The following is a 15,438-nucleotide window of genomic DNA, read 5'->3' on the forward strand; positions in this document are numbered from 1 at the left end:
TTTTACCAGAGATGTGGAAACCTGCTCACTTCTCCATGACTTCTTCTTCTTTGTCATGAAGGTAACCCTCTTGTCTCCTTGATCCTTCAGCCCCTTATTACCTGTTCTTCTGTTTTCAGATCTCCAAACTCCTCCAAAAAAGCAGTCTCTGAAGGAAACTGTGATGGCTCCAGAAAATTCAGCAAACTAAAGAGTTCTTCCACAGAGTTCTGCAAGGGTGTTCCGGTGAGCAGCACTTTATGTTCCTGCGTAGATGACAAGTACATGATGAAAAGTGTTTGAGGCACACAAGAATACATTTTACTGGGGAAAAATCAGTAAGTCGGGCACTCTGTGCTCAATCTGAAGCAATTCTATTCTTCTTTAATAAAAAGCCCGGTGCCAATACTTCACAGGAGTATGTTCATTAACAGATCAATGTTCCTTTCATATTGAATTCAGCAGCAATTTCACGTTCACTGAAGTTCATTCACTCAACCTTCCTGAGTGGCAACCCACCACATACTGGGTACTGTCCTAAGGTAGTAATGTTAAAAGGCAGGGACCCAGGATCAAGCCAAACAGAAGTACCTTACATTTCCAGGTCACAAATGTCATGGTTTTCAGAGTCCCCCAAGTCCTGCTGGGAGTCAATCTCTGGAGAAGGACTATGGGCAAGTAAGCTGTTGGCAACCGAAACTAAGAATGTTCTCTGCACTGGGAACAAAGGGAACCTATTTATGTACAAAGCTGACCCATTCTCACCAGGGCCATGAGCTTTAGTCCCTCCAGAAGTTTGCAGTTCCTATTCTTCAACCTGTGAGCCTCATCAATGATCACACAGCTCCAGTGAATCTTCTTCAGTTCTGGGCAATCTGCCAGGATCATCTCAAACGTTGTGATGACGACATGGAACTTGAAGACTCCTGAAAGGGGATTTCCCTGAGGATGACACAACCGGAGGCAGAGCTTTACACCATGGCTACTGAATTCTGCTGGATTAGAGAGGGCAGAAGAATTCACTGCCGAGGCCTAGGTGAGATCCCAACATGCACTGCTTTCCCCATGTGAGAAAGGCAGGGAATGTAAGGATAGGCCAGATAATCAGACAAAAGAGACCCCACACTATTGATGAAACAAGAGAACAAGTGTCTCCACATAGGTGAGAAAGATGAGCTTCTAGTTTATTAATTGTGATGGTCAGGAAGCAGATGGGGGTGATTCACACATCATCCCCAGCCAAATGACTATCTAACCAGATGCCTATAGCTTGACTATCCAAGGAAATCCTCTACTTTTTAGTTCACTGAATTTTACCTTATAACTCAGGTTCTAACATAGACTCAACGTCATCTTGATGCACTTGAGACAAGTGTTACTAGATGAGACATTTGCTTTTGAGCTGTCACATTTCAGGAGTAGAGCTGCATTAGTTAGAATATACCTGAAAGTTCTTCCAAGTGTCTCTACTGTGTATGGAGCCTTGGGGGACAGCACATTGGCTATTCTCTGATTGGAGTCATTTAATTTTTACTTCAATTATAAAAAAAATTAGTACCTAGGACAAGTATAACTGTACTTGGTATGGGATTATATGTAACAAAAACTTTTCAAAAATCCTATTGTTTTTTTAAATATGAAACCTCTTTTTACCTTTCCCTGACCAGTGTGTTCAGTTCCTCTCTCAAATACCTTGGCTGGGAATCTACTCACTATACATTATTTCTTCTCACTTCCTTTACTGAGCACATAAAATTACAAGTAAAATCTGCATATAAAGCTAACTTCATAAACCTACCACTAAGCCAGGCTATCAGTGTCCTAAAAAAAGCCCTCTGGTGTGTCTCAGTGAGCTAAGAAAGCATGTCCTCCCATCATGTGTTTTATTATAAATTAAAACAAAGCACAAAGGAATAGTAAGAAATCATAGGAATCTATAAGTAAGCCAACAGTAACCCAGAGGCCAGGTCCTGAAACCTCCTGGAGTGCAGCTCACCTGTGCATCTCGGTACACCATTTCATACTGCTGGATCATCTGCCTGCTGATCTGACTGCCGTGGTACACGATGGCATTCATCTCTGTCCATGTCCGGAATTCCCGCTCCCAGTTAGTGATGGTTGAGAGAGGGGCAATGATGAGAAAAGGGCCATGGATTCCCCTGAGGAATATTTCTGAAAGGAACGTGATGGACTGGATGGTTTTCCCTAGGCCCATCTCATCTGCCAAAATACAGTTTTTCCTGCGGAGGGTAAGAAATGTCCATAATTCATTACCAGTGGTAGAAACTTCTAAGGTTAGTCACAGCTAAAACACTTTCATGGGCAAGATGATCACAGTGAAGGTAGTGTTACCATCATTTGGCAGAGAAGACTCTGGGGCTAGCTTTTAGTATTATCGGAGAAAACTGATGAAACAAACTGATTAAAATATAAACCAACAACAAGGAGACAAGACTAAAACAGGGAGGAAAAAAAAAAATAACACCCCGAAACTACCAAGGTAACAATGAAGAGATGACAGGTTGTGCAGTACCTCTTGCCTATTGTTGATGTGTTATCACACGACAATTTTTTTGCCCATATAATAAATTCCAGCATCACAGCATCAGCGCTGTGGCCCTGCAAGACCTGCTGCCACCTCTGGTCTCACTCCCTCATAGATCAGAAGGGTAACTCAAGACCTGAATGACTTGGGTGAGCCACACTCTTGGTCACACCATGAGAAAGTGGCTCTCCAGACTCTCATTTAGGTGGATTTTGCATTATAACATGCTGTTGTATGAAAAAAATATCATTATGACAGGTTATAATCTCAGATGTTAAGAAAATCTGAATCTGAATCAAATTATGTAAGTCCAGTTAGATCGATTTTGATAGGAACCAGAAGCCAAAGAAATTAATCACTGAGTTTTGTAGTGTAAGTCTGCTATATATATGACTTACAAGTAAGTAGCAGTGTCATCTAGAAGCCAGAAGCATTTTTTCCCCTTCCTTCCTTCCCTTTCTTGCCCTCCCTCTTCTCTTCTCTTCTCTCTCCCTCCCCCCTCCCTTTGTTCCTTGGCTTGAAATCAGTGCTATCCCTGAACTTTGTCATCCCAAGGCAAGTGTTCTACCACTGCAGCTACACATCTAATTTTTTTTTTTAAATGATTAACTGGCTTTGAATCATGATCCTCAGATCTCAGCCTCTTGAGTAGCTAGGAACACATGCACGCCTGAGCCACTGCTGCCTGGTAGAAGCATTTTCTCATAGAAATTTTTAGTAGTAGATTTGTGGGCACGTGGAAAGTAAAGACTTGAAGACAAATTTCCAGGATCATTTGTGTTTTGTTACATCTAAGTTGATCCTAACCTTTTGATTTGATTCTTTCCCCAAGTCCCACCCTACCCTAGGCATATAGTCATCTAAAAACAACTTCTCCTTTTAGTTGGAAAACCACCTGATATAAAGGTGGTCTTGGTGTGACCCTCTGTTAGGGCTAAGGGAACAATATGCCCCCAAGTATAAACATCTGGGCTGCTTCTGGCTCCTCACCTGTTATACCAATTAAAAAGAAGCCAGTTCATTCCCTCTAGCTGATATTCCCGGAGCTGGTTACTGTTCTTGTATTCCCGAGACTTCTCCAGCTTCTGCCAGGAGTCTGAAGCAGGCCGTTCCTAGGAAGGAGACAAGAACAGTTTATAGATCGGATGTAAGGACCTTAACACAGATAGTTAGGCACAATGGGGCAAAATCTCACATGGTGTTGATGCTGGTTTCAAATTGCAATGATCACATTCTGAGTAACAGATCATCATTTTCTACCATTTCTCCAGATGAAGAACAGTTTAAGACTTGTAGCTGAGAAACAGACCTACCTAAGAATCTTGATAAGTCTTTTGTTGCTTTACAAAGATTTCTGGGTTTATGACATTTGAAATTACTACATTTTTAATTTGCCTATCACCTAATACTACTCAGGTTGATTTTTATTTCTTTTTTTTTTTTGGCCAGTCCTGGGCCTTGGACTCAGGGCCTGAGCACTGTCCCTGGCTTCTTTTTGCTCAAGGCTAGTACTCTGCCACTTGAGCCACAGTGCCACTTCTGCCATTTTCTATAGATATGGTTCTGGGAAAATCGAACTCAGGGCTTCATGTATATGAGGCAAGCACTCTTGCCACTAGGCCATATTCCCAGCCCTGATTTTTATTTCTTTTTTTTTGGCCAGTCCTGGGGCTTGGACTCAGGGCCTGAGCACTGTCCCTGGCTTCTTTTTGCTCAAGGCTAGCACTCTGCCACTTGAGCCACAGCACCACTTCTGGCCGTTTTCTGTATTTTTGGTGCTGGGGAATCGAACCCAGGGCCTCATGTATACGAGGCAGGCACTCTTGCCACTAGGCCATATCCCCAGCCCCCTGATTTTTATTTCTATAAACAGAAGTTCTTGTATTTCCTTGGGGCTCAGGAAAATACAGTGAGCACATAAGGCCAAAAAAAAAATCTGCATAATCATTAAACAGCAATTTTTTGAAATTCCCTTTAAAATAGAGACAGTATTACCACTTCATATCTCCACATGAAACATCACTTTTAAAAGTAGTTAATCTTCTCTACACTGAAAAGAGAAGCCACATTCATATTTATTAAGTTCCCAGAGATCTATGAAGTGTATATCTAGATTCTTTCATCTTTTCCATCGGCTTGTTTTCCTATTATAGCAATACACTACTTTAATTACTATATCTATAGCTAGTGGGGAATTCATTACCAAAGTAATGTTTATAATCTATCTTACTTACTACTTTGTGTAACTTTAGTATTAACTTGCCAAATTCTAAAATCCCACTAGAATTTTGTCAGCATTATAATGAACTTATTTTGGGGAAAACATAAATGTTTATGTATTGAGCTTTCCTATCCAAAAGTTTTACTTTTTTTTTTTAAATTTGGACAGGCATGATTATCTTCCTTATAGACAAACCCTAAGCCAGAGGTGGGGAATACCTAGCCTACTGCCAAATAAGGTCCTGAAATCATCTGGTTTGGCCCTGCTAAGGCCTGCAGATAGGACTCAAAACTCAGGAAATCTAGCTTTTTCATAGCAATGTAAACATCAATGCTAGCTAGCATCACATGTCAAATGGCCCTTGGCAAAAAGCAGGCAACCCCATCTCTATGCCTAAGCTAATACTCTAGGATCTGAAAACAAAAAGCAAAACCAAAAAACAACTATATTGATGGTTACAAATAAAAATAGCCAAATTGTAGCTATTATTATTGGTGGTGGTGCTAGAGGTGGTAGGTAATGGGGTCTGAACTTGGCTGGAGTGCTACTTTAGCCATGCCTCTAGTCCTGCTTTTTGTGGTTATTTTGGAGATGGAGTCTCACAAGGCTGTTCTGCCCAGGCTGACTTTAAACTGTGACCCTCGTATCTCACTCAGACTCCCGAGTAGCTTGGATTATAGGCATGTGCCATTAGCAGCCAAATTGTAGCTTTTCAACAAAACAATTTTATCTCCATAGGACAGTCACACAACCAAGAAATCTAAGCCCATATCTAAACTTTTTTTTTTTTTTTACTCAGTTGTGGGGCTTGACCTTAGGACATCAGAGGTGTCCCTGAGCTTTTTATACCCAAGGCTAGATCTCTACCACTTTGAGCCATAGCTCCACTTCTGGTTTTCTGATGGTTAATTGGAAGTAAGTCTCACAGACTTTCCTGCCTCCACTGGCTTTGAACTGCAATCCTCAGATCTCAACCTCTTGAGTAGCTAGGACTACAGGTGTGAACCATCAGTGTCCAGTTTCTAATCTTTTTAGATGCCACACACACCAAACTAGAGCTCAGATGTAAAGCTGACTAGGATACAGGCAAAGACTGACCTGGGGAGGAAAACACTTTGAACTTCAGGCTTATGGGACAGTGACAAAGAAAGCACTTAGGAATTGAGCCAATGGCATCATAACTGTCAAATTAGGAATAAATAAATATATTACCACATGCTTAATTTCAGGGAGAACTTGAAGAGATTCAAATTCTTTAACTTTTGCAGGATCCACATCTTCCTCTAGCTCCCAGGTGCTCTCCTCATATGGCAGGGAGCACCACTTCACCAGGTAATGTGTTACTTCCTGGTGGGAAATGAGAGAAGCTTAAATTCAACCACACTAGGTCAACCTTTGAGAAATGCGCCTTACCTGTCAACACACAGATACTATTAAATCAAAGGCTACATATTAACAAAACAAGTTATGGGGGAAGAAAGGATAATGCTGAAGGAGAGGCAAATAGCAACACACCTACCTCCCCTGTTTCTGCATCTTTGGTGTGTGCCACCTCCAGGATGCGATCAACTTCCACATAATCTGGATTGAACAAGTCTTCGTCAGGCTAATGCAAACAGAGGAGAAACAATGAACCAGTGTAACTCCCTTCCTTCAGTTCTAACACCCAGGGTTTTAGTGTGTGTATGTGTGTGTGTGTGAGTTTATGTGCTTGTCTAGGGGCTTGAACTCAGGGCCTAGGCACTGTTCCAGAGCTCTTTTGCTAGTGCTCTAGCACTTGAACCACAGCTCTACTTCCAGCATTTTGGTGGTTAACTAGAGGTAAGAGTCTCATGGGCTTTCCTGCTCATATGGGCTTTGGACCACAATCCTCAGATCTCAGCCTCCTGAGTAGCTAGGACTAAAGGCATGAGCCACCAGTGCCCGGCTCAGGGTTTTACTTTTAAGTGGTCCCTGCTTTGAGTCCTATCAGAAAATGCAGACAGAAAGGGTTTGCTTGAGACCATGATTAAAGCTAAATGATCTAACTATCTTTGAGGCTGCAGGATGGCTAGGCAATGTCTTCCCTGCTGCAGGTCATTAACATCAATAAAGAAAAAGCATCACAGAGTTCCCTTGGCAACTTGGAACTAGATTTTTTTTCCCTTCTTATTAACAATAGTTAACACTGGAAGAGATATGGAGTTTCTTCCTTTTTGTCAGTGGTAGGGCTTGAATTCTGGGCCTGGGCACTGTCCCTGAGCTCTTCAGCTCAAGACTAGCACTCCACCACTTGAGCCACAGAACCACTTCTGGTTTCTGGTTTTCCAGTGGTTTATTGGAGATAAAAGTCTCACAGTCTTTCCTACCCAGGCTGGCTTTGAACTGCGATCCTCAGATCTCAGCCTCATGAGTAGCTAGGGATTTATAGGCATGAGCCAACAGTGCCCAGCACTTTTTCTTTTCTTTTCTTTTGGAGTTTCTTGGTTACTAATTATTCTGATTTAGGTGATAGTTAACAAGTATGTTTATTTTGTAAAAAATTCAGAGATGTACACTTAGCATTTGTTTACTTATTGTCATATCTATAATGCTCCAAAGAAAGTTTTTTTTACAAATTGACAATAAGCAACACTTAAGAATATTTTATGTGTGTTCCCCAGTTATCCTAAGTGCTTTTATTTATGTCTTAAAATGATCTTCTGGCATGCGTAGGTGTCAAAATTAGTTTATGGAAAATTAGAGAGGTTAAGTACTGACCAAGATCACAAGAGTGGTGTGAAGTGAATGGCGGGCCGGCCAGTCTTTCTGATCTAAAATGCTCTTCTTAGACTGCCTCTTATGCAGCAAAGAACTTTCAGGGTCTAACCAGTATCATTGCCTAATCAGTGCAGGAATTCTTTATGTAGAATTTTTTTTAGACCTATCTTCATATTTAATTCCTCCTTGCAATATTTTATCATCATTAAATTATTGCCAACAAGACTACATCCAGAAGCCCACTTTCTTGGGTTCCACTTTCCCTCCCTTGCCAGTATGACAGCACTAGTTTTCTTGAGATACTAGTATGCACAAAATCTCATTTTGTTTGGCAAAATAAGCATTTACTTCCTTTTCTCCACAGCCCTGCTGCCATTATCTGCAAGTTGGCACTGAGTGCAGGGGACCAAGTTTCCATTATCTTTAGAGCCTAAGTTCCTTCCTGTAACTGCCTCTCTGTATGAAATGCTTCTTCTAGCAGCCTAAGTTATCTGATTCTTTGTGTCAGCTTTTCAAAAATCTCCTATCTGGGTTAAAAATGAAAAACAGAACAAAAACAAGATGGGGTAGGGTGTGGCTCAGTGGTTAGAGTACTTGCTTAGCAACACACACCAGTTTTTTCAATTATTCTCCACATGTCATGATTCTAGACCCTGAGTATACAGAGAGTTAATGTTTATGGAACGCTGGCAGTGAATTATGAAGCAAGTACCATGCTGAGCACTTCCAATAAATACTGTGCCAATTTACTACCCACAATGCTTTAAGATGTGAAGGCAACCTCAGTGTTGATAGTACATACATACACACAGAGAAGAATACTATTCAGGTTTTTAAAAAGTAAATCCTATTTTTCCAACAACATGGATAAATATAGATGAATATGGAAGGCATCATGCTACGTGAAATAAGCCAGGCATAGAAAGAGTACTGATTTCTCTCATGTGTGGAATGTAAAATAACCAAGCTCATCGAAGCAGAGAGTTAAGTACAATGGAAGGCAGATGGGAAAATGCTAGTCAAAGTTAAAAAAATTCAGTTATATAAGGAGAATGTTCTGGAGATTCAATGTATAGCACAGTGCTGACAGTCAAAAATGCTGCAGAATATGCTTGAAATCTGACAAGAGGGTAGATAGATCGTAAGTGGTAGGGGAAAGGGAAGGAGAAAAGGGAAAAGGAAAAATATGGCACTATGTGGAGTAACGGATACACTAACTTCCTTGAATACAGCAACTGTTTCACAACATATATGTTCATCAAAACATCAAGATGTACCTCTTAAATATATATAAATTTTGTCCATTATATCTCAGGAATGCTGAAAAAACAAGAGCACTGTGTTGCTCAACTGTAGGTATTGTGCAGGCTGCTAGGATTAGGAGTTTGACTTTTAAAAAATTTTATTTATTTATTTATTTATTGTCAAACTGATATACAGAGTGGTTACAGTTTCATACATTAGGCTTTGGATACCTTTCCTGTACTGTTTGTTACCTCCTCCCTCATCCCCCCTCCCCCTTTCCCTTCCCCCCCATGAGCTGTTCAGTAGATTTACACTAAACAGTTTTGCAAGTATTGCTTTTGTAATTGTTTGTCTTTTTTACCCTGTGTCTCTCGATTTTGGTATTAGGAGTTTGACTTTTTATACACCGGTCTCTGAGTTTATTATGCCTTGGCCCAAGGTCTCCCGGCTGTATGTGCACACTCTGAGGAGGCCCCAAGCACCAGACCCAGGGGCCCAGGTGTTGACCAACACACACAGCCCACATTGAAGAGCGAGTCCCTCACTGAGTCCAGGTATCCAAATGAAGAACAACAACAACAAAAAAGCAGGCCTAGCAGTATTCTATTTTCTGTAAGGCAGCCTACGATTAGTATGCCTTGGCATGGAATCAACTCAATAGATAATGAAACTGGCAATATCTTTCCTCCCTAGAACTGTTATCTAATCATTTTCCTTGCTTCAAAACTGTCAAGATTCTTCTATGTAAATGCTCTATGCTGGAATTTCATTCCCTTATTTTACTCATCTTAACCTGAGCCAGCAAACCTGGACTTTGCCAGTTTTTCTTGGAGCACCAGTCTGTTTGGAAAGCCTGTGTTTTCAGAGGGAGTCAGGATTTCATGTCAGCCCTTGCCTCTGCGGTGTGTGGGGATCTGCGGCCTCTCAGGCTGGGTTTCCCTCACAAGTGTCTTGACCATCTTATAAAACAATTGGAAAAAATGGGCATGAAGACGATCAAGCTAAAATTTAGTTATTAGTTCTATCATAAGAACACTGCTTCCCAACTTACTAATAAAAATGTCGACTAGGTCAAGGTCATAGACAGTGTTACAGAAACTATCTCCATTATTATTCACTGTTAAATTTATGACATATGCAAACTTCTTAAAGTCTTTTTCTTCCCCTTAGAGTACAAGCTCCTGGAGTACAAACACACTGGACAAGAGGATTTACTGACATTATTCTATAATAATTTTTAATCACTAAAGGAGGAACACAATACAAACACTGAATTAAATATATGAGCAATTTCCTATAATTTGATGACATCTGGATGCACTCTGGTATTAGTGACTACATTTTAAGATTTATTTTATTTATTTTGTGCCAGTCCTGATGCTTGAACTCAGGGCTGGGATACTGTCTCAGAGCCTTTATGCTCAAGGCTGGTGCTCTACCACTTGAGCCATAGCTCCACTTCTGATTTTTTGGTGCTTGATTGGAGATTAGAGTCTCACAGACTTTCCTGCCTGAGTTGGCTTCAAACTATAATCCCTAGATGTCAGCATCCTGAGTAGTTAAGATTACAGGCATGAACCACCTGCGCCCAATTTAAGACTATTTTCTCTTGCTTCTTTTCTTTAAAAAAAGTGTAGTGGCACACACCTGTAAACCTAGCTTCTCGGGTGTTGAAGAAGAGGAAGACCTCCACTTTGGTAGACAAATTATTTTTTTTGGCTTAAATCTGGACTACATTAGCTGCAAATTGGCACAACGTCTACTGATGTGATCTGAACAACAGACCTGTATAGGATTTCCATTTGGCCTTAAAAACTTTAACCCAGTATATTTAATGCTATAAGAAAAGTAGCAGACAAGTAAATATATGTTGCTTCACCTCTGTAAAAATGTGCTTCATCTGGGCTTGTTTATTCCTAAATCGCTTGATCTTCTGTGCGATGCGAGGATCCTTTTCCAGCTCTTCCATTGTGGCCCATTTACAATGTAAGTAGGAACTATCCAAAGACACACAAATTGTGAGACAAGCAATTACCAAATAACTGAGCTTTAAGGTTTCAGTAGGAAGGGGGACCAAGGGGACCAGCTTACATAGAAGTAGCTGGGTGGTCTGTTGTGAAACTTCTAGAAACTGCTTAGAAGGTCCTTGCCCTTAAGGGCAACAAGAAACCATACAAAATGGACTAAATGCAATCAACTCATCCTGCTGTTTCCATAGAAACTAGCTCTCCACAGTGGAAGGGGCAGATATGGGCAGGGTACCAAATAAGCATTGTGAAAAGCACAGGACAGTGATTTTCTACCCTGGGTGTATATAGAAATTGCCTGGGGAGGTTTTAAAACTCATCAGTCCTTGGGGCCCACTCTGGCTCTGAGTCAACTTGGTCTTGAATGAAGCACGGACTTTAGTAGTTTTAAAAAGCCCTCCAGGTGATTCTATGTGCAGCCCAAGTTGAACACTACTGTCTAAGCTCAACTCAAGGCCTCTGTGGCTTGACACACAGATGCCAGTTTCTGAAAGTATAGAAGACATTGAAGTATCAAGGCTTCACTCATGTAAAATCCCAATGCATACATTAAATAGACGTACAAATTTCTATACTTAACGTAGAATAGTTCTAGGTCAAATGGAGGCTCTCCAGGGTGAACCTGTAACCAAAGCAAGAAGTTATCAGTCCAGCTCCAAGGCAGATCACACTTAAGATACCAAAAGAAAACAGGTAAACCAACACTTCTGCCTCACTTTAGAAAAGATTTCTGGAGGATATCTTCATTTTCCCATGTCTTTTCCTGATACGCTATTGATCAAGTTTTCCACAGGCTGAACATACAGCTAGATAGTGTGTGGGCTGCGGTCCTTCCAAGGCCCAGGAAGGGAGACTGCTCAGCTGATAAGCCTAACCTGACCCAGGGTTCTAAGGAATGTCAGGACCACAGCCTGTACAGAAGGGATTTCATTCATGGTTTGCTGGCTTCCTCCAAAACCTTCTACCCAGATGTTGAGGTTTTCTACCACAGAATACTGGAAATACTGCAGGTGGCTCACACATGTAAACCTAGCTACTCAGGAGGCTAACATCTGAGGAATGTGGTTCAAAGCCAGCCTGGGAAGGAAAATCTATGAAACTCCTATCTCCAATTAACCACTCAAAAGCTGTAAGTGGAGTTGTGGCTCACGTGGCAGAGCTCCAACCATGAGCAAAAAAGCTCAGGGACAGTGCCTAGGCCCCAAGTTCAAGCCCCAGGACCGGCATGAACATGTATACCCCTCTCACCCACCCCCCAATCCCCCCCCACAAAAACCTGTAAATAAATGATTAATCTATGCTCTGACCAACATATTCTGTTGCTCAAGGAATGTTCACTAGAGCTTTCCTATAGCACTGAGGTATCTAAAGAAAATTTCCATATTTCCACTATGACTCTATTCAATCTTTCTTCTTGGCTCTTGATAACTTTTCAAAATGTGTGCTAGTTAGTAACCGGGCTTGAACTTACAGCATTGCCTGACATTTGTGTTCAAGGCTGACCCTTTCCAACTTTTTGCTAGTTAACTGGAAATAAAAATCTTAGGTTTGTCTGCCCAAGCTGGCTTCAAACTGTGATCTTTACATCACAGCCTACTGGGTAGTTAGGATTATAGGTATGAAACATCAACACTATATCCCCCATGATTTTTTTTAAATGGACTTAACTAAGGGATAAAAATAACTTTTGATAGGATCACAATGGGGAAATAATAAATTCAAGAGCTTTATGTCCTAAAATCTTCAGGATGGTAAACGGTAGTACTGACTATCTGGACAATATTTCTCTCATGCTCTCGCTCAGGACAAGTGTATTGTATGTTCTCTAGCCAAATACCTCTTCATGGAGGGTCAAATCTGTGTTGGGACAAAAAGCTACAAACAGAAACCACTGACCTCCTGGACGGTCTTAGATGCCAAGATCTTCTCAATGATGTTTGCATCATCTTCTGGAGGCTCCTGGATTAAGAGACAGAGGTTAAAAGGAAAGAAACTTTGGAGCAATGGAGTCTGAGAGAATAACTATGAGAGGTACAGGTTGGGGACACATTGTGTGAAATGCCAGTTTTTCAGATTTTGGAGCACTGGTACAGATTACCTATTGCATTCTCCAAAATTCTGTAATTCAAAGCTTTATAAGCATCATATTGGTATTTTAAAAATTTCAGATTTCAGAGTATTTTGGATTAAGGATTTTTTTTAATAGGGATTCTTAGTCTGTATTGTACTAGCTACTACTTTCATTCAAAAGTACACCTATGAATACTACAGCCTCTCTTAAAAGATCTAATTTTGCAAAGCTAGAATTCAAGGAGGTGGGTTCTAACCTCTGGGCACAATCTATGACATAGGTGAAAAGCCTTTCTGCTTTTTAGACTCAACCTCAGGGCTGCTGTTAGCATTACTAAAGTTGGTCCCGGGTCTTCCTTTGCTATAAAGCTCGCTATATTTTGCTACATAAAAATTTCAGAAAACCACAACAGAAAAGAATCTTCAGGCCTTAGAATCAGAAAGTCCCAATTCTCTAATACCTACCTATCAGTTAATGACTTTGTGCAAGTCAACTGTTTTCTTTTAGTTTTCAAAAGGTAGCAAAATACAGACCTCACTAGGTTAAGTGTGAAATGCTTCTTGAGCAGTGGCATTCTCCACAAACAGTATTTAATTACTTTCTACTGACCATAGTTACTTGTGTATGTAGAAGTGGCTTTCTGTTTCATTTATCCTTGACTGTGACCCCTAACTGAACTCTTTTTCCTATCCTACCCACATCAAATTTCTACTCTGAAATCTTCCACAGAGAATTTATCACCAAAAAAAAAAAAAGTGCATGAAAAATGGCATTCTTAAAGAAAAAAAGAATATACTGAGTCAAAGAACATTTGGAGGGGGGGAATTAAGGGCCTTGTAATAGCTCCGCTTGCTTGCTTATGGCTAGCACTGTACCATTTGAGCCATGCCTCCAGGCCATACTTTTTTTGTTTTCCTTGGCAGTCCTGGGGCTTGAACTTGGGGCCTGAGCACTGTCCCCTGGCTTCTGTTTGCTCAAGGCTAACACTCTACCACTTGAGCCACAGTGCCACTTCTGGCTTTTTCTGTATATGTGGTGCTGAGAAATCGAATCCAGGGCTTCATGTACATGAGGCAAGCACTCTACCACTAGGTCATATTCCTAGCCCTCCAGGCCATACTTTTGCTGTTATTTTGGAGATGGAATCTCCCAGACTATTCTACCTGAGGTTGACTTCAAACCATGACCCTCTAGATCTCAGTCTCCTAAATAGCTAGGATTACAAGCATGTGCTATCAGCACCTCATATTTAAAAATATTTCAGGACTCTGAGTAGTTTCATTTCAGCAGTTTCACATGCACTGAAACTTTCCAGTCCTATCAAAATATGACACTTAAAACACTATATGAAAACAACACTAACCACCAAATTTACTGTTCTAGGTTCCTAGTTGGAATGTTCTAGAAGGATGATTTGTGCTCTATATTACCTCAGTCTAAGGCTCAACTGTTCTAAGTAAGGGGTGTGTGTGTTTCTAATATTGAAGTGGGAGCTTGAACTCAGGGTCTCTTGCTTCCACTTGACTTTTTCATGATACTCTACTACTTGAGCCACTCTTCTACCTTCCAGCTTTTTGCTGGTTAACTGAGGATAAGAGTCTCACAGATGTCCTCATCCAGGTTGGCTTTGAACCTCAGTCCTTAGATCTCAGCCTCTCGAGTAGCTAGGATTATAGATGTGAGCCACTAGCACCTGGCTAAGTGCTAAGAAGAAAGAACATTATACTTTTGCTCGGCATGGTGGCTTATCCCTGTAATTCCAGCTATTTGAAAGGCAGAGATCCAGAGAATCATGGTTTGCAGCCAGCCCAAGAAAAAAAAACTAGCAAGCTCTTATCTCAACAAAAAACGAAGTACTTCATACTAGTGATCCCAGCTACCTAGGAGGCCTTATGTGTCCTCGATCCAGTGGCCCAGGGAGGAAATGCAAGACCCTTTCTGAAAATAACTAAAACAAAAAGAGGCTGGGGGCATGACTCTAATCGCAGAGCACCGGCCTACCAAGAACAAAGCCCGGAGTTCAAACTCCAGTTCAAACTGCCAAGGGAGGGGTAAGGAGGAAAAGAAAGAAAACATTCTATTTCTTAAGCTCTTAAATGAAGCTTTTCCTAGAAGAGTCATGACAGTTGGAAAAGAGAGAGTGAGAGAAAAAGAAAAGCAAAGGGCATATGGTAGCAAAGAATTATGGAAATTAGCAAATGGGCACAGACAGATGCTCTCAAAGGTTACAAATATTTACGACACTCCTCAGACACATGGCATTGTGCTCGCCAAAACCAATCCAAAATGGCCCAAGTCTTTTCTTGCAGCCTGACAAGACTGCAAGGGAACACAGTACTTACAATAAAAGGAAGGGATGGGAACACAAACTTCTGGTTTTCTGCCTAAGTATTTGTGTCTGCACAGGTAAGAAAAGGAGAAGGTGGCAGATTACTGTCCACTGGGTTCTGACCCTTTACAATGTAAACCTCCAGAGGGCGGGGATCATTTGATTCATCGAAGTAACTATTTCCTTAGAAGATGCCAGGCAAAAATGGGCATATTAAGAAGAGGAAAAGAGAGATTTAAGGAAACAGGCTGAGATAGAGGCCACAACTAGAGACAACTATTC

At 41.0% G+C, this 15,438-nt stretch overlaps 1 protein-coding gene across 4 annotated transcripts in view; it reads right to left on the reverse strand.

The window, feature by feature from the left end:
* Nucleotides 1–15,438, reverse strand: part of Chd6 (chromodomain helicase DNA binding protein 6) — a 140,874-nt gene that overhangs the window by 59,213 nt on the left and 66,223 nt on the right. For all 4 annotated transcript variants that reach the window (XM_048349357.1, XM_048349354.1, XM_048349355.1 and 1 more), the window contains 9 exons: nt 12,653–12,715; nt 11,320–11,378; nt 10,609–10,726; nt 6,265–6,351; nt 5,958–6,092; nt 3,515–3,636; nt 1,976–2,219; nt 745–921; nt 102–245 (listed from right to left, as the gene is read on the reverse strand). In XM_048349357.1, coding sequence (XP_048205314.1) covers nt 102–245; nt 745–921; nt 1,976–2,219; nt 3,515–3,636; nt 5,958–6,092; nt 6,265–6,351; nt 10,609–10,726; nt 11,320–11,378; nt 12,653–12,715 — 1,149 coding nt within the window. The remainder of the gene's footprint in view (nt 1–101; nt 246–744; nt 922–1,975; nt 2,220–3,514; nt 3,637–5,957; nt 6,093–6,264; nt 6,352–10,608; nt 10,727–11,319; nt 11,379–12,652; nt 12,716–15,438) is intronic.

Source organism: Perognathus longimembris, chromosome 6 (genome assembly GCF_023159225.1).
Source record: "Perognathus longimembris pacificus isolate PPM17 chromosome 6, ASM2315922v1, whole genome shotgun sequence".
Taxonomy (NCBI): domain Eukaryota; kingdom Metazoa; phylum Chordata; class Mammalia; order Rodentia; family Heteromyidae; genus Perognathus; species Perognathus longimembris.